Raw genomic sequence first — 25,981 nt, forward strand, 5'->3', positions numbered from 1 at the left:
TAAAATTGAGAGGATACGTTCATGGAAAATGCATGGTAGTGAAATCCTAGTCATTAATCACTACTACATAGTCTACATGCATCATAAATATCCCATCAATGTTATGACAGGACAAGTGGGCAACTCTGCACTTCTTCTCTACAGACCATCAAATTACGTTATTATCAAAATAGGGCAAGTGGGCAACGTCTCTGCAATTCTCCCAGCCAGTCTCTATACGATATACCTCTTCCTTTCCAATTTCAAAATGGGTGCATGCCCATCGATCTCTTCCCCCTCAACATGCATCTCTTCACCAACCCCTAATTAACACCATCTGCGCTCATACAAGGTATCTACTCTTTTCACAGCTTCCTTCTTGCTTAATTTTGATAGAATAAATGATGACATAAATTAATTTCTTTTTTCTATTATTTTGTTATCCTTAATTACTAATTGCTATATATGTGTGTTGTGAGAGAGAGAGCCAACCCAGCTAATTATAAGCACTATATATACTAGTTGACTATCATTGTGGAAAGCATTGCAGTATAGCGGGATGTATAGGAGTTTTTTCACTCAAACTTGCTTCAAGTGTAACGAAATTAACCTTTGGCTACCCAATATTATAAGAGACTCCATAGATTTTGCAAATATTTCTTTAATTATGATGTATAGAATTTTCATTTGCATAATGTTTCACAATATTTAATACATGCGGAAGCTTACATCGATCCTGTCTTTGCTTTAATGTTAAAATGGAATGGGAATAAAAATCCTAAGACATAAAAGGAGACAAGACAAGAGAGCTGTGATACCCTAGAAAGAGAAAAGCACAACAAGAGTATAGGAGAGTTGGAGGAGGGAGCTACGACTCCCTCCTCCCCGCCCCCTTTCTCTTTTCCCCTTCCATCTCCCTTTTCTCGCCTCCACTGTAAATTTAAATAAGAATGTATTCTTTCTAGATCTGCTTTTAGTAGTGACCTATGAGGTGAAGTTTTGTTCGTTTTCTTAGGTTTTGTTTTCACGAATCCTTAAGAATAACGGATTTGGTTTTCGGTTGGTCTTTTGTTTTCTTATGGTACATTTTTTGAAAGCAAACCATAAACCGATGACGGATGTGTTATCAAGTATAAAGAAGAATTGTCATTACAGTAAAGACAACGAAAAAGATTGCAATTGATAAAGCACTAGTAGCGGAGATAAAAATGTCAGGGAATCAAGGACCTGGCAGCATATAGAGATGTGATTCGCTGAAATTTACTGTAGATCTGAAACTGATTGAGACAGTAACTTTTCATAAATATTATCTTATAATAGTCCGAGAGGCTATAATTGTGTATCTCATAGATAATGTTTGAGTTGTGAAGATTCTAAATTATATTATTGGCATTGTATGAAGCATTTTGTCCCATTTAATTGTTATATCAATAAAGAGATAATTCGTTAAAAAAAAAAAAAAAAAAATTGAAATGGGAATCGAGAGACGAATTTCGAATATTTATTATCGTTTACATTTTAATACTAATTAATCCCACGTTTTCACCACTTAGAATAGAAAAATGTAACTAAATTTTATTTATTAAGCTCAATAAATATGAATGCTCTTGCACCATGACTCGTCATTTTCATAAATCATAGTCCCACGTTGTTATCATTATGATTCTTTCTTTTAATAAATGTTATCAACTCTCATTTATTTCATTAATAAAATCAGTGAGACTTTTGCGTGTCTATTAAAGAGTTTATACTTAATTATTTAGATTTTGTGATAATGAAGGGAACCGTCATAAATTTAACTGTATAATTTGAAGTATCAGCAAGACTGCAAGAGGAAGAGGGTACTAAAAAAATAAAATGATATATAGATCTTTCAAAAATATAGACTTTATCGGAAAAAAAGAAGAAGAAAATACCGGTGAAAACATAAAAAACTTTCTCGGCTATGAATGGATGCAGGTGCAGCCAAAACGTCTGAGTAAGAGCATTCCCAGCAGACTCCCTATAAGGGAGTCTGTTCCCTATGTGTAGGAAATATGTCCAAAAAATTACAAAAAATGTCCCACAGCAGATTCCCTAAATAAGCCTCAACCATGAGGATCGCTACAGTAGAACCCAAAGTATAGGGTTCTACTATTACGATCCTTATGATTATTAAATTAAAAAAAAAACATTTCTCTCTCTTCTTTACACTCTCCTCTCTCCTCTCTCCTCTTACAATTCTCTCTCCTCTCTCCTCTCATATATATAATATAATTAAAAAAATAAATATTTTAATGATATAGAGAATGATTAAGGGAAGCTATTGGGACGTATTTTGACATAAGGAAGCAAAAAGTAGTTTGAATCCTTAAATATAGAGAAAATGACGAGGAAGCTGCTGGGAATGCTCTAAGTAAAGTAAGTAAGAGGGTTACGTAGTTGACCATGAGTCCCTGACGTGTTATGAAAAGTTTTTGGGCCTTTTCCTTCCGTCAAATGTGGAGAATAACTTCAAGTGTGCTTCCAACAAGAAGCGACACCCAGCGCGTGGAATTTTACCTAATACTTTTTGGAATACTTTTTTTAATAAACTTCTCATATTTTTCTTTAAAATCACTGCAGCCATCAATCTGTTGCCGGAGACGCCGCCGGAGACGACGCTGGCAGGTACAGAAAAAGCCGGAGATGACGCCGTCCGGTAAAGAAAACGCCGGGTAAGAACGGTGCTCCTCCTCCCTCTCTCCGGTGCCCCTCTCTCTCACCGGCGGCGACAGAGAAATTTTTTTTTCTCTGCTGCCGGTGCTCCCTCTCCCTCTCCCGGTGCAATACTTGTTCTTTGTTGATTGTTTTCGCTCCAGTTTTGGATTTATTTACTTGATTCTATATGTGGGTGGTTTGTGTTTGTTTCCCTGGATAATGATGGGAAAAGGAAAGACGAGAAAGGAAAGATCTGGGGACTAAAGATGTTTAATTTGTTGCCGAGTAAAAACAAAAAAGAAGAGAGAATTCTCTCGAGTTGTACTGAGTGACTTGTTTGGATTTTGAACAAAATCTATAGAATTCATTCAATGTTGGGTCTTTTTTGTCTTGTTGCTTTTTCTCGCTATATTTTCTCGACACCCAAACAAGCAGAGGCCCTGAGTTGTCTGATGCCTTCCCGGGAACTAAATTGGGGGATTTGAATGAGTTCTCACGAAGGTGGTGAAAATTACGGAAATGGTCAGGTCCCAGCTGAGGCCGCTCCGCTGAGCCGGGGGTTGTAACCATCTAACGTCCGGCGTAACTTATCTGCCGCCGGTGAGAGAGAGGAGCACCAGAGAGAGGGAGGAGGAGCACCGTTCTTACCCGGCGTTTTCTGTACCGGACGGCGTCATCTCTGGCTTTCTCTGTACTGGCCGGTGTCGTCTCCGGCGTTGTTTCCGGCGTTGTCTCCGGTGGCAGATTGGTTGCTGGGGTATGGCAATAAAAACAAATATGAAGCTGTATTGTTCTAATGCTTTGCATCTCTGCTATAAGAACTTCGTTTTTCTGAAAATTGAAATAGTAAAATTAGACCTAATTTAATGGTAGTTTCAGGCAATGTATCTTTAAGAATTTCATTATCTTGCATGATGTTTTTTATGCAAATTTACATAGCTTGTTTGCCAGAGTTTTGGTTTGTGGATTTGACTTGAGTGTTTGACCTAGTTTTCTGTATATTTGATGTGGACCTTTACTTGTTTGAAGGATTACTACAAAGTATTAGAGGTTGATTATGATGCATCTGAGGAGAAGATCTGATTAAATTACCGAAGGCTTGCACTGGTTGGTCATCTTTCTGTCTGATAGTTCCTTGAATAGTATTTTACATTGTTCGGGTTTTTTCCATTAATTGCAATGTGATATGGACTGAGGAAATATACTTGATTCTGTGGGCTATATAGAAGTGGCATCCTGACAAGCACAAGGGTGACAGTGCTGTTACTGCAAAGTTTCAAGAGATAAATGAAGCTTACGAAGGTAATTCTTAAGTGTAATTGGTGCAAAGGTCTGCATTTCCATACCATGCATATGGTCTTATTGTACTTCGTTCTTCAGAAACAGTTAAGTTAATGACCCACTTACAGCATTTACAACCCTTAGAAATCAGCTTGGTCTCGTCTTTAGTATCTTCAAGAGACTGAAAGTATTTGAAGAAGCCAGACAACAGTCCTTGACTAGTATTCATTCAGGGATCAAGATCTTTGACTAGGGTTCTGAACTACCTGATCTCTGATTTGAACAATAAATATGCATATTTAATCCTGGTTATGTCCATAGATTTCCTTTCAGCAACATGGGACCTACTTCTACTCTTTAGAGGCAGATTACATCTCTTGGTACATCAGACTAATAAAGAATTCTTGGTACATCAGACCAAAAATATGTATTTTGGTCTTTAATTATTCATCACTTTTTTGGTTGGTGTAAAGCCAATGTTACATGTTCTTTGTAACATTTTTGTTTTTAGGTTATGCGGTTATAATATTCTACAGGTTATGTGAAATAATGTGACTTCTACTAATTTCTTTTGCAGTTTTGAGTGATCCTGCTAAACGACTTGACTATGATCTAACCGGAATCTATGAGATTGATAAGTATACTCTGCGGGTAAGAAAATGGGAAGATCATATTATCAGGTCTAGAAATGTCAAATTATATTTGTTTAGGTTGTTTCTGAGGCCCCCTTTGTAGTGATTATTGATGCTGAATGCTGACTATCTGGGATATTCAACCCTTCCTATGCAGGAATATCTTGCCAGATTTAAAGGAATGATACTTACCTGCAATGGGCTTGGTATTAGTCATATGCCAATACGGTAACATTTTAGTAATTTTTAGAAAATACGGTGCTGAAGTATATGATGAATGGTATCATGAGAGATTGTGTGTATGTTTGTTTATTTATTTTGTGCGTCTCTGATGTTGAGTATCTGTAATTTTAATATCTGTTTCATTGTCAAGAATCAAGATATTAACTCTGAAGAAGAATATGACTACGTTTTTTATTTTTATTGTTTAAGATCAATAATTATTTTTGCAACACAGAAAAAATCATAACACAGTTCACTCTTGCTTCATTTTTCCTCATAACTGCAGGATGCAGAAATGCAAGCAAAAGTATGAAAAGTTTATTCTATGAGGTGTTTTGTTTTAGGTATTATAAAAAAAATGATTAGGCACCATATTTTTGTTCTAGTGTTCCACGCTGATGTGTCGCCTTCTTATTGGAGGGTACAAAGGCCTTGCTTTATGCTAAGATCCTATAAAAGTTATTCTCACATATGTGACATTATGAGATATGTGAGAGGTTTGTTTGATTTACTTTCTTCCAAATACAACGGACAAAAGTCACTCAATCTAAACTCGTCCAATCCAAAACGAGGAAGACTAATATTCAAAAAAGATTTTAACTTTTACATGCAAATCAGACCGCTCTAATTTTGATAGTTGCTGATTATCACACTTACTCTCGGTTCAGAGGCTAGACCTGATGTCTTAGTACCTCTTTTCAGGTTAGAAATTGTTTGTTTGATCATTTCTTTTATGCTTTGTAACGATATTTTTTTAACGGTTTAGATTTAATTCAAAACATTTAGAAATAAATCTAGATCCTTAAAATGTTACCAATTTTTTTTTACTATATCTAAGCCAACCAATTTTTGGAATCTGGGTATCGTATATTTATTTCTAAATTTAATGACTGTTGGATTAAATGACAGTTGAAGTAGCACCTTCATAACGATTGTGGGGTCATGCGGTACATCTGACACCTTCTCTGAAGTTGATATTCAGTTCTTATGTATGTTTTCATATCTGTTGTATATGCAGAGAATTTCTGAATCTAGGCTTTCGGTTTTTTAAGATTTAGTTTGGAATACTGAGATTGTTGTGGAAGTGACATTTCTTGAAAATAGTTGATCATTCATTCTGTTAATGTCAATATTAATGGGTATTGCAAAGATAAAAATAACAAATTCATATTGGCTGGATTTTGCTTTTAATGTCAATCTTGGTTCTTCTCTTAGGGAGTTCTAGATAAGAGAAGAAAAAGGAGACGAAGAAGAAGAAGAAGAAAAACTAGATTAATTGTTAGTGTTAGCTGAACTCGTCAATCCCTATATTACTTGATTTTGATTATGTACTTGTTTTGTGTTAGTTTATTATGCCTTATAATAAATCCAAAGATGCAACAACTCTCTGCATTCTATCTTCGTAGCACTTGCTATATGCTTACTATTTGCCCTCCAGCAGTTGGACACTGTGCTTCAATGAATTTTGCTATCATGTTGCTCAAGTATCACAATTTTGTATCGAATCTATGATAGATTCAGAAGATTGAATCTCCACACAATTATAATGTTTAATTGGTTTTTCCTGGCCAGGTTACTTTTCTGTCAAGTAGATTTATGATAATATGGCATCAGCTATGGAATTTCATTAATACGTTGAGCCCTAAGGACTGTATAACAATAAGACTACGGCTTACAAAGCTGCAAAGATGGTCTTGGCTTCTTCTGTAAAAGTGGTTCTGGGATCATTTGCTTTCGCAATCTTCTGGGTATTGGCAGTCTTCCCAGCCGTTCCTTTTCTACCAATTGGGAGGACTGCTGGGTCCCTCCTGGGTGCTATGCTAATGGTAGTATTCCGAGTCCTAACTCCAGATCAAGCATATAAGGCAATTGATCTACCAATCCTTGGTCTTCTCTTTGGGACAATGGTTGTCAGTGTCTATCTAGAAAAAGCAGACATGTTCAAGTACTTGGGAAATCTTCTCTCATGGAAGAGTAAAGGAGCAAAGGACTTACTTTGTCGAATCTGCCTGATTTCAGCCATTTCAAGTGCCCTTTTTACTAATGATACCTCTTGTGTGGTATTAACTGAATTTGTCTTAAAAATTGCAAAGCAAAATAATCTCCCGCCTCAACCTTTCCTTCTTGCCTTGGCCTCTAGTGCAAATATTGGGTCTTCAGCGACTCCAATTGGCAACCCCCAAAATTTGGTTATAGCTGTTCAGAGTAAGATATCTTTTGGGAGTTTTCTAAGGGGAATTCTCCCTGCAATGCTAGTGGGAGTGGTTGTCAATGCTCTAATTCTTCTATCCATGCATTGGAGGCTGTTATCAATTCAGAAGGATGAAACAGATGCAACTGTAGATGTTGTTGAAGAGGAGGATGTGGATTCTCATCGCTTTTCACCAGCCATGATGTCACATATCACATCCTTGGATTCTCAGGAGTGTAACTCTAGATTGGAAACTATAAATGTGCAAGGCTCTCCAAACGTGCATGGGAACATGGGTCATGTTGAGTCCATTAGAAATCGGTTAAGTTCAAATGAGAATGAAATCCACAGCGTCCCTTGTGGCACGTTGGATTCTGCAAGGAATTCTAGTGCATCGAAAGAGCTGGAAGATGTTGTCTCTTCTCCCAAAAGGGAGGAGATCATTCCTTCAAAGACTGTTGTTATATCAATGGACAGACTAAAAGACGCACTTTCTATAGAGTCTTCAGTAGGAAAGAAAGATTTGATCATTAGATGGCAAAGGATGTTGTGGAAGCCGTGTGTTTACCTTATTACTATAGGAATGTTGATTGCTTTGCTCATGGGGCTGAATTTGTCATGGACTACAATTACTGCTGCACTTGCTCTTGTGGTTCTTGATTTCAAGGATGCCAGGCCTTGCCTTGAAAAGGTATAATTTGCAAATTAACATGATGCTGCTCTTCTCCTTGTTCAATTAGTTTTCCCCTTTGTCTATCAATGGGACTTCAAAACTCTAAAGCATACCTTGTAGGAGATTATGAATTACATGGATGGCTTGTTGGAGAGTTTAAAATATCTTAAGTTGATTTCTCTTCTTTGCCAGGTCTCCTATTCACTTTTGATTTTCTTTTGCGGAATGTTTATCTCAGTAGCTGGCTTTAACCAAACTGGAATCCCAAGTACTCTATGGGACCTCATGAAGCCTTATGCACAGATTGATCATGCTAGCGGGATAGCAGTTCTTGCCATTGTCATTCTTGGCCTGTCAAATTTGGCTTCAAACGTACCAACTGGTATGTTGGTGTATTTCTTCCATGTCTTTTTCTATTATATGTCATCATTCTATTTCTTTTTTTGGATCTATCATATATATAAAATTAGCTTCCTAGAGTAACACCTGGCTGTAAAGTCTGTTTATGCAACTTTATGTTAGCAATTGCAAGAATGCCAAGAAATTGCTAGTAGTGCAGATTTGGAATGCATATGATCTGAACATTTTTTGGCATTTATGGTTTATTAAGATTTCTGGATGCTATATATTTTGGTATGGTTTGGACTTTGAATACAGAATATGATCTCTTAGGTATGTCAGAGACCATTTATGGTTTATCAAGCTTTCTTTCTGCATTTGAGACAACTTGATATTAATTGTTCTCATGCGTGGTCAAATCTTAATCAAGTTGAGATTGCACCATCGTATACTGGACAGTTCTTTAAGTTTGACAAGCATCTTTAACTGCCCTTTGTACAAAAATTGGCACCCTCCTAGGTCATTTTCTCAATAAACTGCATCCCTCACCAGAAGAATAAATTTGATTTTTTCCATCCACATATCTCTGTAATCTAAAGTTCATTTCCATCTACTTCTCTGATTAGATTTGTTTTTTCTTTCATATAAAAATAATCTAGACTGCATTTAGATGTGGTTTAAATTACTTAATTGATATGAATCTTTGAGCTTTGAGGATTTTGCTCCAACACATGAGGATGAGGGCCGCTTATATATAAATCATGCTTATACTGTGTAGTTTTGTTGCTGGGAGGACGAGTGGCAGCATCGGCAGCTACAATTTCTGCAGCTGATGAGAAGAAGGCATGGCTCATCTTAGCTTGGGTTAGCACGGTAGCTGGGAACCTCTCATTACTAGGATCAGCTGCCAACTTAATAGTGTGTGAACAGGCTCGCAAAGCTCCACGTCTTGGGTACACTTTATCTTTTTGGACCCATCTCAAATTTGGACTCCCCTCGACCTTTATAGTCACTGCTATTGGTTTGATACTCATAAGATGATCATATATGTTGTGTTGGTTTGACAAAACTTTTTAGATAGTGTTTTTGGCTAAATGGTTGTTATGTAATATAAAGATGAAAATAATTTTAAGTATTGTGTGCTTTTAATTATTTGTTAATATATATATATATATATATATATATATATATATATATATATATTGGTTTTTGTTAAAGAGCAAAAGGAAATTTTAAGTTTTTAACGTTGTAACAATACGTGATCTAGAAAAAAAGTGTATATAATGATCTCCAAAAGCTGGCGAGGATGGTTTTAGATAAATGTCCACAAAAGAGAAGTATAAGGTAAATTGTGCATCACTTGACATGTTTAGTACATAGCCTAATACACTGGAAGGAAGTGGCATATGAGACGTCAACGTCATGGGTTTCTCATGTGCAGGGCAATAAGTTGGGCCATTTCTCCAATTGACCAAACTGGTGACCTAATTCCTCCTTCAATAAAAGATTTGGGCTTGGACTTGTTGATTCATTGGATGTCCTTTTTTCATATCAACAGGAAAAGGGGCTTTGTTGACCTAGGCTCAGGTCAACAGACAGGACCTGGATCAATAATTAAAAATAGACTGTTTTAAAAACTAAAAAAATCTCCTGTAATTTTTTTATTTTTTGATATTTCCACACAAGAGAGGGGATGATGAATTTGAACTAGTAATTTCTACTTCATAAGGCATGGTCTTCAGTCAATTGAGTTACCCATTGAAGACAAAATCTCCTGTAATTTTGTTTTACAATACTTGAGCCAAATTCTCATCAAAATCAAAATATTTGACAACAATGCTTCTTCTTTATTCATTTCATAAAAATATAATATATTACTTACTTTAACAAAACAATATCATAAATATAATGAGAAATTTATTCCACCCAAATTTGATCAATGTTTTGTTTAAACTCTTTGAATGTCACCATCCCAATCAGTTTCCATATTTGCAGCATGTAGTCCTCTATAATCTCAGCATAAAGTCATCAATTATTTATAAAATAATAAGGATCCGTATCCAGTTAATTAGTGTATTTTAGATGGGTAAAATTGTCTAAAAAATTAAAATGACAATTTTACTCGTCTAAAAAATACTAACCGGAAATGAAATGGAGAGGATTTTATTTCGACATTTGATACCCGCGATTGGGGTGAAAATGGTGATGAAAACCCCATTAATTATGAGTTATTCAAACATTAAATTAGAGAGATTGTCCATAGTAAAATTGTTTGTCAAAATTAAAAAAAAATAAAAAGAAAAAAAAGAAGAAGAAAGTTTTACTTTGAACTGAATAGAAAGAAATTGCTTCAATTTCAAACTAGATATGCCATATTTTTCACTTCCACCCTTCATCATTCTCCTTGGCCTCTCAGCTTTCCGTTGCTTGCTTTCACGCTCCCTTTTGCCCCCATGTGCTCTCGTGTGCTCTTCTCATCCGCCAATCCGTCGCCCTTCCCCGAAGTTGCAGTTGTTGTTGTAGGGCAATATTGTTGTAGTTTCATTTGGGGTATTTATGTTATTTCCATGTGATTGTATTGATTTTCTAGTTTTGTTGTTGCTTTAAGTGGATTTAAGTCTCACTCTATTTACCTGGTTAGCTAGATTTAGTTGAGGAGGTTTTTGCTCTCCGACCTTTGTTAGTCTTGTCTTTGTTGATGTAGGAGTTTGTAAAAGGTTGAGGAAATTTTTGAGGTTTGTGCCCCTTTTTGTGTCGTTTAATAGCGCGTCTCTAGTACATTGCTAACTGTCTTAATTGGCGGGAATTTCTTAGGGTCGTATAATTTATTTGTCACTTTTCCTTTTCTTTTTTTTGTTTAACTTGGATGTTGTTGAGTTACGGGTAAAAATAATAAAAATTAGATTAATTGGCTGAATTTTAAAATTGTCCATTATATATATATATAAATAATTTAAGAAAAGAAATCAAACTCAAGAATGTGGTCTCCCTCCAAATTCACAAATAATAAGATTTAACTCCAACACAAGCTAGAGATATTTGGAGTTATTTAATTTTTAAAATAGGTGGAATAGAATTTTTGGTTATGGTACGCAGCAAAATCTGGTACTCTGTCACTTGAGAATACTGAAGGGTTAGTTGGTAGTCAGTGAAAGGGTATCAAATCTAAAGGAAAAATGAAAGGAAAAAAGGAATCTAACTCTAAAGAAAAATTGTTTTTACTGAAGGTAGTAATATATATAAACAAGAAATAGAACTGTACATAAATACTAGTAATAAACTTGTAATTATTTCAATTATAATTGTTATTACTTATTTTTTAATTAATTAGTAATATTAAAAATCAACGCTCAGACAAAGACACCATGCCTTTGCTCAGACATATGCATACTCTCTCTCTCTCTCTACGCGATCTCTTTCTTTAAGCTTTCAATTCAAAAAATTCCTTTCAAATCCCTGCCTGTGATTTTTCCCGTTTCAGATTTCTAGGGTTTTGTTCTCTAACTACCTAATTGCTCAACTATTCAAGGAATTTGTTTCACTCAGATTTGTTTAAAACTATCAGTTGGGTTTAGTAAAGCTTCACAGCTTCGAGTATTTATGGTAAGTCTATTTTTCTTCTTTCTATTACCAAATTTTAGTAATTTTATTTTTGATAGTTTAGTTAGTTAATTTAGTTGGGTTTTCTGTTCTGTACTTCTATTTTCTTGAATATAATGCTAGATCTGTGTTATAAGCTAATGTCTCAAGAGCAATTTCTTATCGCAATTCTTTGTTCGGATTCGGAGAACATTGGGGTATGAAATAAAGAAAATGACAAAGAAAGTTGGGCATATTATTTTTAGGTTGTTTTGTTTTCTGGGGTCTGGGATAATGGTCTCAACTGAGCGAAATGGGTGGATTAGTGACTCTCAGTAGAGTAGGATTTTGGTTGTATGAAAACCCGATTGATCAAAATTTGAAATTTAAATGTGTAATTTGCTTTGTTATTCATGTCTTCTCGGGAATCAATGGAGCGTCAGTGCTTTTGAGTTCTAGATGAATGAGTTTGAGCTGGTTTAAGCTAGTGAAACATATATCTTGAGGCGCATATGTGAAGTTAGTAAGTTGAATTAGAAAAATTTATTGTAAGACAGTGCACGTTGAGTATGTAAATGTAGAAGAATTATATGTTGTCTACATAGAGGGAGCGGATGCTGATTTTTGCAGAATAAGTTATAAAAGTAGAGGCGAAAAGCCCATCAGTTTTGCGTCCTTAGGTGCTATTTGGTCCTGGTTAATTTTGGATTGGCAGACAGGTTTTGACTTTTACTACTTTCTTTATACCAACGCTATATGAAATGGGGTATGTCCGATGCTTGTACTGCTGTCCGTCTGCATGCCCGACTCCTCTATACCATGATACAAACAAATTGTTTAATAGTTTCAGTTTCATTGTAGCACACATTGTTAAACGCACCTAATCATTTTTAAACATCCATATGACAGATTACTGGTTAGAAATGATAAATGCACTCAGTATTGCACGCACTCACATAGGCACATGCACTGTTGTTCAGATGATTCTATTTGTGATATACACTGGTTTCTTATACAGGTTCTTCATGCATCTAATACAAAGTTACATAGGTTTGGTGTTTATTAAACATAGTACATAAGCCTTTTCCTAAACTAAGATGCAGTGTCTCGTCCTGCAGGTTTCGATTATATGCTACTAATTGTGAACCTTGTCGTTGGTTTCTGTGTGAAATTCTATATTGGTACTTGTGGCTCTCCCAAAACTCCTTTATGGTGAGGGTCATTTTTGTAATAGAGAACTGAACCTTCCAATTGTCTTAGAGCTGTATAAGCTGTACATGTTGTTATCAGCTTCATTTATAGGTGTTATATGATCAAGCTTGATACTGGAACATGTATTTTCTTTAGAGAGCTTCCTCTTTGATTCTTTTAACTTTTAATATAAAGTGAAAATATGCCTCCATGGTGGGGTAAATCATCATCCAAAGACTCAAAGAAGAAATCAAGCAAGGAAAGTTTCATTGACACACTACACAGAAAATTTAAGAGTGCATCTGAAGGTAAAGTAAGCAGTAGATCGGGAGGGTCTAGAAGACACTGCAGTGACACAGTTTCAGAGAAGGGATCTCGATCTCCCCTAGAATCAAGATCACCTTCTCCTTCCAAGCATGTGGCAAGGTGCCAAAGTTTTGCTGAAAGACCTCATGCTCAACCACTTCCTCTTCCTAGTGTACAACCAGCAAGTGTAGTTCGTACAGATTCTGGAATTGGTATATCAACCAAACCTAGGTTGGAAAAAGCCTCCAAGCCATTTCTGCCTCTTCCTAGACCTGGATGCATTCGTGGCAGGCCAAATCCTGCAGATTTAGATGGAGATTTGGTGACTGCTTCAGTTTCCAGTGAGAGTTCCAATGATAGTGATGATCCAGCTGACTCACATCATCGTAGTCCTCAGGCAACTGATTATGACACTGGGACTAGAATTGCTGCAGGCAGCCCTTCAAGGTGTGCTTACATCTAACATGTTCGTTATTATAATTGCAGGGCTGGTATTTTCTTGTATATACATGTTTTTCCTATGGCTTCATTTTCTGCTTACCTGTTTTCATCCTTTTATTTTACTCGTCCCTGACAAATTTATTGCATATTTGCTGAAGTTTGAAGCTCAGGGAGCAATCCTCTACCGTTGCCCAAATAAACTCAAGAGAAAGAAAAAAACCACCTAACCTTTCCGTCAGTAATCATACTTCTCCTACATCACCTAAACGAAGACCTTTAAGCGGTCATGTGCCAAATCTACTGGTTCCTTACCATGGTGCTTTCTGCAGTGCTCCTGACAGCTCCATGTCAAGTCCTTCCAGAAGTCCAATAAGAGCATTTGGCACTGAGCAAGCTACGAACTCTGCTTTCTGGGTTGGGAAGACTTATCCAGATGTCACTTTTGTTGGATCTGGTAATTGCTCTAGTCCGGGTTCAGGTCAAAATTCTGGGCATAATTCAATGGGAGGGGATTTGTCAGGACAGTTATTTTGGCAACAAAGCAAGGGTAGCCCTGAGTATTCTCCAGTACCAAGTCCCCGAATGACTAGCCCTGGCCCAAGTTCTAGAATTCATAGTGGTGCTGTCACACCTATTCATCCTAGAGCAGGAGGGACACCCACTGAGTCACAGACGAGCTGGCCTGAGGATGGGAAACAACAAAGTCACCGCTTACCACTTCCTCCCATAACAATTTGTAATTCTTCTCCCTTTTCTCACTCAAATTCAGCGTCAACATCTCCCTCCATGTCGCGAAGTCCAGGAAGGGCAGAGAATCCAGCAAGCCCTGGCTCACGCTGGAAAAAGGGAAAGCTGCTGGGTAGAGGCACTTTTGGGCATGTCTATGCTGGGTTTAACAGGTATATACCCTAAAAACAAAATTCTTGGATCCACTATGTCTTTCGATTTTTACTCAGTCACAGATAAATGTATAATACTCAATAGGTCCTCTAAGATCCCTGGGTTTTATCCCTTGATGTAGATCTTTGAAATGTGTCTACCCATTTTTAGAGGACCTGATAACAAAAAAAGGCATCACGGAGAAGCCAGTGTTCTTGTCACTATGATGCCTAATCTGATGTGTCACTTCTTATCAAAAAGATAAAAAGAAGTTTCATAGAATTCCTTCCTTCAATTTTAGCATGGAAGTGAAATGAATTGATAAGTTTGATGTTTGATGGTTGAAATGAATTGCATGAGCGCTTGTTTTTATATCAAATATGATTAATTTTGTTTGTTAATATCTGGTGCAATATCCTCATCCCTTTTTATTTTCCAATTGTTGGTCATTAATGGAGTTTGTGCATATCTAATTTTATAATCTCAATTGGTTTAGCGAAAGTGGTGAAATGTGTGCAATGAAGGAGGTTACATTATTTTCAGATGATGCAAAGTCCAAAGAAAGTGCTAAGCAATTAATGCAGGTAACTTGATTCCAGTGGATTTAAGAAATTTTCTTTTGTTTGAATGATTAAAGTTGTGGCTTTTCTATAACTTTGGCCAAATAAATCATTTAGTTGCTTGTTTTGATTGAAGGCAGTTATTACGTTCTGTTTTGGCAGGAAATTACTTTATTGAGCCGTTTACGACACCCAAATATTGTGCAGTACTATGGGTCTGAAACGGTAGGTTTGAAGTTTATCTCTACTTATTTAGATCTGAGGCATTAAGCATTCTTTATAACTTACGAGTTAATTTATATGTTTGTACTTATTGTATTATATGGTTTTGAAATATCTACCAACATGCATGCCTTGGATGATACTGACTTTAAAGAAGTCGTAAACATAAATCTTCTATGGTGGTTCATGAGTCTCATGAACTTTTGCGAACCAACTTTTTTGTTACTTTGAATTGCCTAATTGCATACTACTATCAAATTGGTGTGAGGTAGTGCTGCGTCTTGGGCAACATCATATTTTTAATTGTTCATTCAAGTTATCGGTGTATACTGAAGTTTTAAAAACTTCTTGAACAGGTGGGCGACAAACTTTATATATACCTTGAGTATGTATCTGGTGGATCTATTTATAAACTTCTCCAAGAATATGGACAATTGGGCGAAGCAGCACTCCGGAGTTATACTCAGCAAATATTGTCAGGGCTTGCATATCTACACAATAAACAAACTGTCCACAGGTGAATTGAGTTATCCATTTTCTTGATATTGTAATTCAAAACAAAAACCTGCTTCTACAATTTTTAGTCTGCCCAACTTTAAACATGGTTCATCTTTTTAAACTGGATTTTTTATAGGGATATTAAGGGAGCAAATATACTTGTCGACCCAAATGGCCGTGTCAAGCTGGCAGACTTTGGGATGGCCAAGCATGTAAGTGTAGGCATTATCAATTTTGATTGGAAGTGAGATCGTAACAAAAGCAAATGACCACCCGCTCATGCATGTTGAATTTATGAATTGGAACGACTGTTAAAATGGTACATTATACTTGCATGATCAGTGTCATAAATCATCAATCAGCAGAATCCTCCTTTTAGAGACTGGGTTGTTGAATAAATATGAGTATATATGGCTTGGGCGCCTTCCAAAAGTACAAACTTGTGAACTTTAATGATGTTGCATGATCAACCCTGGCTGCGGGTTAACTTAGTGGCAACAAAATATCAAATCATGTTTGACTTTCATTGTGAGGTTGCATGATCAACCCTGCTTGTCACAACTTATTTGTTTGTGCTTTGCAGATTACTGGGCAGTCGTGCCCATTATCACTCAAGGGAAGCCCTTACTGGATGGCACCTGAGGTCAGAATGTTTCTCGTTTTAGTATGGTTTCCTTAATCATGCCACATTTCTTAATAGTAGATCTTGATTCTCTTTTGCATTGTTTGCCCAGGTTATACGGAACGCAAATGGGAGCAACCTTGCAGTGGATATCTGGAGTCTTGGGTGCACGGTTTTGGAAATGGCCACAACAAAACCACCTTGGAGCCAGTATGAAGGGGTTAGTGGTTTAGTCAAAAGTAGGAGCTTCTAAATTCCTTTCCCACTTCACCCCCCACACCCCCCCCCCCCCCCCCCTCTCCTTTTTCAACCAAAAAATAACCACCCCATTAAATATTGTACTTAATCAGCGCTTCACCAGTTGAGCATTCTCTCATGTATTGGACACATGCATGTCAGTCCATATATATAGATTCTAGGTATTAATCAATTTACTCTTTCTTCCATCTGATCTTTGCATGTTATGGTTTGAAGGTTGCTGCCATGTTTAAGATTGGGAATAGCAAGGAACTCCCACTAATTCCAGATCACCTCTCAGATGATGGGAAGGATTTTGTAAGGAAATGTTTGCAACGCAATCCAGATAATCGTCCTACAGCTCAAAAGCTTTTGGAGCACCCGTTTGTGAAATATGTTGCACCATTGGAAAGACCTATTCTGGGCCCTGAGCCTTCAGATTCACCTGTTGGGGTTACAGATGGAGTGAAAACTCTGGTATGAAATTTATTTTTACTATAAATGTTAGTCACTTTGTTTTTGTTACAATTTTCATGTATGAATTATGCTATAGTGCAGGTTAGCCTGCTTCTCCTTTAATGTGCATATTGCAATTTATCAAGCTGCACTGCTCCCAGATGTTTGTGCATCAGGGAGTGTCTATGAACTTGGCTAAGTATTGTAAGATAGTGAGATATCACATGGATTTTCTTACTTTCAATCTTGCTTATTTAATTAATTGTAGTTTGGTGTTTTGAGTGTTTTATATAAGTTACTTATCCAAAAAAAAAAGGGTTAAATACTTTTTCGGTACCTATGGTTTGGGCCAAAATCAACTGCTCACCTCGGTTTCGAAAAATGTCACATGCCTAGTAAACCGACATACCAACTTGGTACTTCCATCCAGGCTTCATCCAATTTTTTAACGAAGCTTAACTTCATCGCACGTAAAAACGCGACACCTATCTATGTGCCACATATGGGAGACAACTCAGCGTATCACATGTGATACTTGTGGTATTAAGCCACAGCAGATGCCAAAAATATTAAAAAATTACCAAACCAAATTTTGACCCAAACTAAAACAAAAACAAGATTAAACCAAATCGATTCAAGCCTATTTTTGTTGTTGTCCCCAAATCACTTGAACAGGTTCGAAGAGAGAAGTGAAAGGGAAGGGGGAGATTGTTGTTTCAAGGTTAAGACATGATCGATGAGGATGACTGATTAACCATACAACCACACGTACCCCACCTGTACGTTGATCATTGATTTTTTTATAATTTGCGACAGGCTCTGAATTTCTTGGTGATTTTCTCAGATATTAAAGAGTTTGAGAGGGGAAGGTTGTTCATTTCTTCAAGGATAGGACTTGAGTCGAAGCGATCTCCGGTCTTTGGCCCGAGATCAAATCCATCTTCTTGGACGAATCAACTTTGGTCATCTGGTCGTAGACTGTCACTTCCTGATCAAGCTTGGCGAGGCGGTGCACGTGATGCTCATGGAATTTGAAACGGCAATCCATAAAGTCATTGAAGATTGTCGTCCCCAACGGTGGGGTCCACCTGCTCACATGCTATGTGATGAACTACATCTCTTTCCTCACAATTATAGTGGTGTACTCGCTAATATAGTTGCCAACTAGCCGTTAACAATGCAAGCTCTGTTACCCAAATCCTACTTCAAGAGCCCCAAGTTAGATGATAGTCCGGATTGTGTGGTTGATCCTCGTACTTCTCTTCAAACTCGAGGGCAAAGTTGAGCACCAGAAGACGTGGCACTCTCATAATTGTTATTGGCCAACAACCTCCAATATGTCGTTGTTAAGGTCCGCACGTCGAACTTGAAGCTCCTCCTTGGCGTTGATTGGGTGGCGAAGCATGAGTCAAAGGTCAAATAGTACATTGCCAACTACAAGGGGTGGGTTGGAGCAAGGCTTTGGCGTTTTGCCAAAAAAATAGGGTTGAATTGATTTATTTTTGAGAAAAATGATAAATGGTTTCAATCTATTTGGGTTTAATCTTGTTTTTGTTTTAGTTTGGGTAAAAAGTTGTGCGATTTGAGAAGAAAAGGAGAAAACCGGAGTTGATGATTCAAATTCGTGTTATTTGGGAAAAAAGAAAACTAGGGTTTGGTTTGGGGAGACAATAATGAATTTGGGTTTGCTACGATTTGGTTTTAATTCAATTTTTGTTGATTTTTATATATTTTTGATAAGTAAATCAATTTTATTAAAAGCGTAGGCGCCCCAAAGTACACTGGGAGTATACAAAGGATCACCTAACTAGGATGAGAAAAACGTACAAGGAACTCATCATAGCTAATCGACATTAGATAAACATACGCTACAGTCCAAAGATACAAAGTATGAATACAAGAGGATAATATGTCCCCAAAGGACCTCTCCACATCCTCAAAGCACCTATTATTTCTTTCTCTCCATAAACACGAAAAGAAACAAGTAGGCACCATCTTCCAGACCGCAGCACTCCCCCTCCTCCCTGAGGACCACCAACATGCTAGCAACTCGACAACCTGAGGACATATTAATATTTTCGACATAAGCACCTAATATTTTAAATTTAGTTTAGGTAATTTTTTAATATTTTAGACATTTGACATGGCATAAATACCACAAGTACCACTTGTGATATAATGACACGTCATAAGATGTGCTGAGTTGTCTTACATATGTGGCACACAGGACAATTGTAGTGTTTTTATGAGCATTGACATGGAGCTTCGTTAAAAAATTGGACAGAACCTAGATGGAAGTACCAAGTTGGTATTTCGGTTTACTAGAGGTACTACCTGTGACACTTTTTGAAACCAAGGCGGCCGGTTGATTTTAGCTCAAACCATAGGTACTGAAAAGGTATTTAACAAAAAACAAAATGTTTTATATAAGTTGTAACAGGAGGTTGGCACAGAAGAAAAAGAAAAAAGAAAAGTGGAATGTATGTAGAAATCTCTCGTGAACATAATCTTTGAATTCTTAGGCTAGGAATGGAAGGTGATGAAAGACACGAAGGATTCTAGTGCCTCCTATTTATGGATTATTAACTTCCTCAAAGCGGCTCATGATTGGAAGAGGGACCCCTTTACCTCTCCTTACACTTTGTTGTTGTTAAACTTTGTATGAACGGTTTAAACACAAAAGGCGGAGGCTATTATATTATTCAACTAATCTTTAACCTAATACAAGCATCCAATTATATAGGATTAGGGAAATACCATAAAGACTAAACTACCTCTAAAACCCTAACTCTTCTAACACTCCCCCTCAAGCTGGAGCATATACATCATATGAATCCAGCTTGGAAGATATACGCAAACAAAAAACAATTAGAAAAACATACTCTAACACTCCCCCTCAAGATGGAACAACTTGGAGTACACAATACAAACAACAAGATAATTAAATAAAACTTCAATGCCGGTTGAAAACTCGTCAGAAACTTGAACAACCAAGATTTGATCGGATTTTGCTGCAAAACACCAAGGCCACTAACAAAATTGGATCGGTTCTCGCTGGAGAATCCAAGGCCGATCGGATACAACGATCTTTGGGATCGGTTCTCGCCATAACACTCCAATGCTGGTTGGATACATCGATCACAACGTTGGATTGGTTCTCGCCGGAGAATCCAAGGCCGGTCGGATACATCAATCACCAACAACCAACAACAAACACATGATTAACCAACAAGTTTCGCTGGAGCATCGCCGGAAAATGCCGAAACTCGCCGGAGATAGACAGAACATGCCGGCAGTACCTAAAACAGAAGCAAAACAATGAAAAACAGACGGGAAACAGTAACTGCAGGCTCGTTGGACCTTCATCGGAGTAGCGCGGGAGCTCGCCGGAGAATACAAAACATTCCGGCCACTTCAAAAACAGCAACTACAGCATCAAACGATTACCACAGATCAACGTTTCAACAAAAACATCAAACAATTGGAATTTTTTTTTTCCCGATGGCCGCAACAACTTCGCCGGTCACCATAGAACACTCCGGCCACCACAGACAACACCGGCAATCACACCTAGCAACAAGAACTCGCATTCCAGCAGCAACTACACTGCTGGTTTTTTTTTTTTTTTTCTTTTTTCACGAGAGGTGTTCCGGTCACCATAAAACAAAATTGTGGGCAGTGCTGCCGCCAACAAGAGAAAAACAAAGACTAGCCTAGAATCGAAACAAGCTCTGATACCATGTTAAAGTTTGTATGAACGGTTTAGACACAAAAGGCGGAGGCTATATTATTCAACTTATCTTTAACCTAATACAAGCATCCAATTATATAGGATTAGGGAAATACCATAAAGATTAAACTACCCCTAAAATCCTAATGACTCAAACCCTAACTCTTCTAACAGTTGTATTCCATTTGAGTGAGACAGGGTGGTGAGGATAGACTTTGTTGGATTCCTTCTGTTAAAGTATTGATTAAATAATTAAATTTACCTTTTCCTATCAGCTTAAACTTTTGGGAAAAATGGTGATTTAACATGGTATCAAAGCCAAAGGTCCTGGGATCGAACCTTGATTCTGTCACCCCTTATTTCAATTAAATATTTTCCATGTTGAATGACACCTATTAAAAGGAAGTTCAAGCTCACACGTGAAGAGGAGTGTTAAAGTATTGATTAAATAATTAAATTTATTTCTTCTTATCAACTTAAGCTTTTGGAAAAAGTCGTGATTTAACACCTTTCAAGAGAGGGGTGTTTGATATTAGATTTTACTATAAGGTTCTTGTTTCCCATTATAATACTCTTTTCCCTTGGGGGAGTATTTGGCCAAATAAGGCCTTCTTGAGAGTGACTTTCTTTGCTTAGTCTACCACCTTAGGAAAGATATTCACCATGGACAATCTAAGGAAACAACATATCATTGTGGTTGAATAGTGTTGCATGTGTAAGAAGAATGGGGAGTCAATGGACCATCTTCTACTCCACTGTGGGTTTGCAGGTGCTTTTTAGAATACTATATTCAGCAGTGTAGGGCTGGGTTGGGTTATGCCTAGAAGGGTGTAGACCTCTTTGCCTGTTGGAGAGCGCTAGATGGGTGGCCTCAACTTGACACAATTTGGAAGATGATTATGTCTTGCCTTATTAGGTATATATGAGGGGAAATCTTATTATTAATAACGTATTTCGATTTAAGCTATAGCGTCATCATTTACTGGAATTGAAATATCAACGAGATTGGAAATGCTTGAAGAATAATATGGGAGAAACCATCATAGCTTTGAGGACCATGAAAGAACCTTAGTGGAATTAAAAGCTTTATTCTTTTAGACTCTCTTTCTTTGGGCCACTGTCTCATATTTTAATTTTTCAACTTTCATGTGTTCTTAGACCTCTTCTCCGCTACTAGCTAGGCTTCTCTCTTGTATATTCCTTGTGTACTTAGGTTGCCTTTGCACTTTTTTAATGAATTTTGCAATTACTTATATAAATAAAAAAACATATGATTGGCTGTCCAAGAAGTATAGATCCAGTGGGAAACGGCATAGAGATGAGCTGGTTATGGTGATAGAGATTGCATAAGACAGTGTAGTAGGCTGAGTATAAAAAATAGAGCAATTAAGTAGAGCATGTTGGTCATAAAACTAGAATTAGTTTGTTAATTTTCTCTTAAGAGTTTTATGCTAATCAGCATTTAGGATGAAAAGTTGGATTTTCGAAAGGAAAACCATGTCAGCTGGGATCTGAGGGACTTCAGTTGGAAAAATTTGGTGTGCAAAACTCCATGTACAAGAATTACTCTCGCTGGATGGTGTCCATCCGGTGCATGAACTCAATGGAACTAAATGTCATTTGGCGGGCAATTAGATACATGTTCAAGTTTAAACTACTCTATTCTATTGCTCTTAAAGTGGATAAGAGGTAAGACTGTCAGGTCAAATAAGTAATGCAATGAGAATAATATATGTGGAAGTGAAGGAAATGGTGGGAAAAGAAAAAGAAAAAGCTGATGTGCATTGTCAGGTCATTGTGCAGAAAAGAGAAACAAGCACGGGTGAAAAATTGTGTGTCACATTTGAATGGTTCAAAATATACAATGAGATAATAAAAAGAGAATAGGTAGAGAGCATAGATCAAAATTTTTTTATTGTGTGATAAATATACTCTGATAGAATTGATCAAACAAAAAGGGTTGAATGCAGCTGATCTAAGAACGTAGATAGAGGGGCAATGACTCTCTGGTATGTATACAAACATACTTGCATGCATAGATAAAAAAATATTTTCTTTTTGGTCTCTGTGCATATAATTCTGAAGAATCTGTGTACATAGATGGTGTATATATCTAGATCACACAAGTCCCACAGCCTTGGCATATTAAGAGCCTAGTGATTTCTTTCTAAGTTATTGGATCTACATTTTATTTCCTTGAGTGGATCTAAATGAAGTGGCTTGCTATGCCTGTTTTATTTATGACTTCTCCTTATGTATGCCTCCTTTTTTTACTGTTTCTGTGGTTTAATGGTTGTTTTCAGGGCATTGGGCAAGCAAGAAGTCTTTCCACCTTGGATTCTGATAGACTTGCATTTCACTCGTCTAGAGTTTCAAAAACTGGTCCCCATGCCAGGTCGCTCTCTCTCTTGCTCTCTCACATAGTAATGAGGATCATGGTAGTAGTAATATTAGTAGTAATAATCACAATAATAACAACAACAATAACGCTTAGCTCTTTATCTGATTTTATTTTCCTTACCAACAGTGAGATCCATATTCCAAGGAACATATCATGTCCTGTCTCACCCGTTGGAAGCCCTCTTTTGCACTCAAGGTCACCGCAACACTTGAATGGAAGAATGTCTCCTTCTCCTATATCCAGCCCACGGACCACTTCAGGCTCGTCCACACCTCTCACAGGCGGCAATAGTGCCATTCCATTTAATCACCTGAAACAGTCGGGTTTCTTGCAAGAGGGTTTTGGAGGCATGCAAAAACCCCCAAACGGTTTCTTTATCAATGGCCCATCCTATCATGAGTCATGTCCTGACATCTTTAGAGGGATGCAACCAGGATCTAACATCTTCTCAGAACTGGCACCCAGTGAAAATAATGTTTTGGGAAAGCAGTTTGGAAGGCCTGCTCATGGTGAGTTGTATGATGGACAGTCAGTCTTGGCTGATCGTGTGTCTAGGCAGCTCCTGAGGGATAATAATGTTAACCCATCACTGGATCTAAGTCCCAGCTCTCCTTTGCCCAGCCACTCAAATGGTATCTAACTTGGCACAGAATCATGGATCCACCAGTCAGAGCAGGTTCTCAAGTCCGTCAGTCTTTTTCTTTCACAGGATCAATTCTCTTCATTCTAACTGCTAAGGAAGCTAATTTGTTCAATAATGACCCTAACTGAAACCTGGAATAAGGTTGGATCTATGGAGAATGAAGTGGCATGGCTGGTGGCAGCTACGTGTTCTCAGTGGCCTACGGCATTCCGATCCTTGAATGATAAAACAAAGCAATCTCGTATGACAAAACTGGTTCTGGTGGTGGATGTTCGTGTAGACCAATTGATACATATGGAGCTCGCTTCCTGGCAAATAAGTCACTTGTTGTCATAAATAGCTTCTCATGATATGGTGCGGCATTGTTCATACAAAGTTGAGTGCTTCTACTGATCTGAGGTATGAGAAAAGGTCGATTTTTCCTTTGGGAGGGCGACTTCTGGTGATCCAATGCGTGTTACAAAAAGATTCATGGCAGTGAGAACTGTATATTTTTGTCAAGATCATCATATAGAAGAAATAATAGATTGACTTGGTACTAGAAAGGTTTGGAACCTTTTTTTTTTTTTTTTTAATTTTCTGGGAGTTGGGGAAGGGGGAGGCTTCTGGGACTGCTGTACAGTACATGGGAGACTGAATTTTGGTTCAAAATTGGTTAATCAAACCGTCAGGGATTTGTTGAGCCTGTGCATTTCTGTTTCCTACAATGGTTTATGCCGGCTCAGTTGTAACTCTCATTGTATACGGGTTTACCTGATTTGTTGTATGTACATTAACACTCAAGTAAATTGAAGAAATCTACTTCTATGGTTCTACAATTTCTGGGAGTGCAATTATGCATGGCCTTGTTTCGTGGACTATGATTTGTAATCATCATTATTGCATAAGACCTTGCTTGTAGATGATAAGCCACGCCCTCTTTATAGAAAGAAAACAAAAGGGAAATATAATTTTTCTTCCGAGTATGAACTTTGACTAATGCAATATTTGTTTATATTTTCTCTTTTTTACATGCCTCTCAATGGTGTAAAAACAAAATGGGACAAATTTAAATTGTATGAAAGCTCTCGAATCCACTTATTTTTTTTCCCGATTGTATAATCCTAACGATGTGATAAAAGAGAGAAATGCTAAACATACCAAATTTTTGTTCTAAAAGTTAGTTCTCAAATGGTGTGTCATTATTCCATAAGTTGGTGATATATTTCCCAAAATAATAAATCTCATGAGATGGTAACGCAATATTTTGGAACAAATTTTTGAAAAGAAAATCTGGGATGTGTAGCACTTCTCGATAAAAGAGGCTGATATATGTCAAAACAAAAAGTATGCTCAAATTAGTAGCGACATTTGATGGATACAATAGCCTAGATAAAGGGGAATAGGATCCTCTTCAGTTCATTTTCGAAAAGGAGAATATCCAGTTCATGGTTCGGATTTTTTCTTAAAAATCCTAGAGCCACAAATGAGACACCTATCCCACTAACAAAAAATAATAATAAAATACTATTTCATATTAAAAAAATATAAAATAAAATAGTAAGTGGTGGTTGGCCACCCCAGTTGGGGGTCGAAGCCACCTCATGGCCCTTGGGGGTGGGGTGGCCAACCACCACCCCAGTTGGGTGTCAAAGCCACCCCATGCCCTTGGGGGTGGTCCAACCACCTCCAAGGGCCAAATCTAAAAAACAAAAACAAAAAAATTCATTTGGCCCTTGGGGGTGGTCCGGCCACCCCCAATGGCCAAACAATTTTTTATTTTTTATTTTTATTTTTTTTAATTTTGATTTGGCCCTTGGAAGTGGCCGGACTATCCCCAAAGCCACCCCAGCCCCCAACTGGGGTGGTCTGGCCACCCCTTATTTTTTATTTTTTATTTTTATTTCATATTTTTTTTAAATTTGAAATAATATTTTATTATTATTTTTTTTAGTGGGAAATGTCTCATTTATGGCTTTAAGATTTCTAAAAAAAAATTCTAACCATAAACTGGATATTTTTCGGTCCAAATGGACTGAAGAGGATCCTGTTCTTGAGAAATGAAGCAAAAATATGACCCATTCCCATCAAGAGATCGGCATTAAAGAAATCAACTTGTTAGGTCATTCCCAATGGAGAAATCAACTTGTTACTAAACTGATGTGTAAGAGCATTCCCAATGGAGAAGCCATATTTTTATGTAAAATAACTTCTCAAAACTCACTTTTATCTAGTTTAGTG

General features: G+C 37.2%; 2 protein-coding genes and 1 pseudogene across 4 annotated transcripts; all 3 read left to right on the plus strand.

The window, feature by feature from the left end:
* The first annotated feature begins 1,928 nt into the window (after nucleotides 1–1,928).
* On the plus strand, nucleotides 1,929–6,456 carry LOC148587826 (uncharacterized; annotated as a pseudogene). Its single transcript, XR_015911330.1, has 8 exons — nucleotides 1,929–1,938; nucleotides 2,584–2,659; nucleotides 3,598–3,616; nucleotides 3,688–3,765; nucleotides 3,885–3,960; nucleotides 4,517–4,590; nucleotides 4,729–4,799; nucleotides 6,366–6,456. The product of XR_015911330.1 is annotated as an uncharacterized LOC148587826 (transcript).
* A 25-nt stretch (nucleotides 6,457–6,481) lies between these two features.
* On the plus strand, nucleotides 6,482–9,127 carry LOC132166607 (silicon efflux transporter LSI2-like). Its single transcript, XM_059577456.2, has 3 exons — nucleotides 6,482–7,675; nucleotides 7,850–8,039; nucleotides 8,775–9,127. The coding sequence occupies exons 1-3, from the start codon at nucleotides 6,482–6,484 to the stop codon at nucleotides 9,035–9,037; spliced, it is 1,647 nt and encodes a 548-aa protein (XP_059433439.2). The 3' UTR covers nucleotides 9,038–9,127.
* A 2,249-nt stretch (nucleotides 9,128–11,376) lies between these two features.
* Nucleotides 11,377–24,579, plus strand: LOC132168148 (mitogen-activated protein kinase kinase kinase YODA). Of its 2 annotated transcripts, none has more exons than XM_059579241.2 (12): nucleotides 11,377–11,599; nucleotides 12,694–13,519; nucleotides 13,672–14,412; nucleotides 14,889–14,976; nucleotides 15,115–15,177; nucleotides 15,531–15,691; nucleotides 15,809–15,884; nucleotides 16,256–16,315; nucleotides 16,407–16,514; nucleotides 16,769–17,008; nucleotides 23,021–23,112; nucleotides 23,245–24,579. In XM_059579241.2, exons 2-12 carry the CDS (start codon nucleotides 12,969–12,971, stop codon nucleotides 23,756–23,758), a joined length of 2,694 nt encoding a protein of 897 aa, XP_059435224.1. In that variant the 5' UTR covers nucleotides 11,377–11,599; nucleotides 12,694–12,968; the 3' UTR covers nucleotides 23,759–24,579. The 2 variants fall into 2 exon arrangements, with proteins under 2 accessions (XP_059435224.1, XP_059435225.1); XM_059579242.2 differs by having other exon boundaries at nucleotides 12,962–13,519.
* Nucleotides 24,580–25,981: the final 1,402 nt, after the last annotated feature.

Source organism: Corylus avellana, chromosome 2 (genome assembly GCF_965113065.1).
Source record: "Corylus avellana chromosome 2, dhCorAvel1.hap1.2, whole genome shotgun sequence".
NCBI classification, from domain to species: Eukaryota; Viridiplantae; Streptophyta; class Magnoliopsida; order Fagales; family Betulaceae; genus Corylus; species Corylus avellana.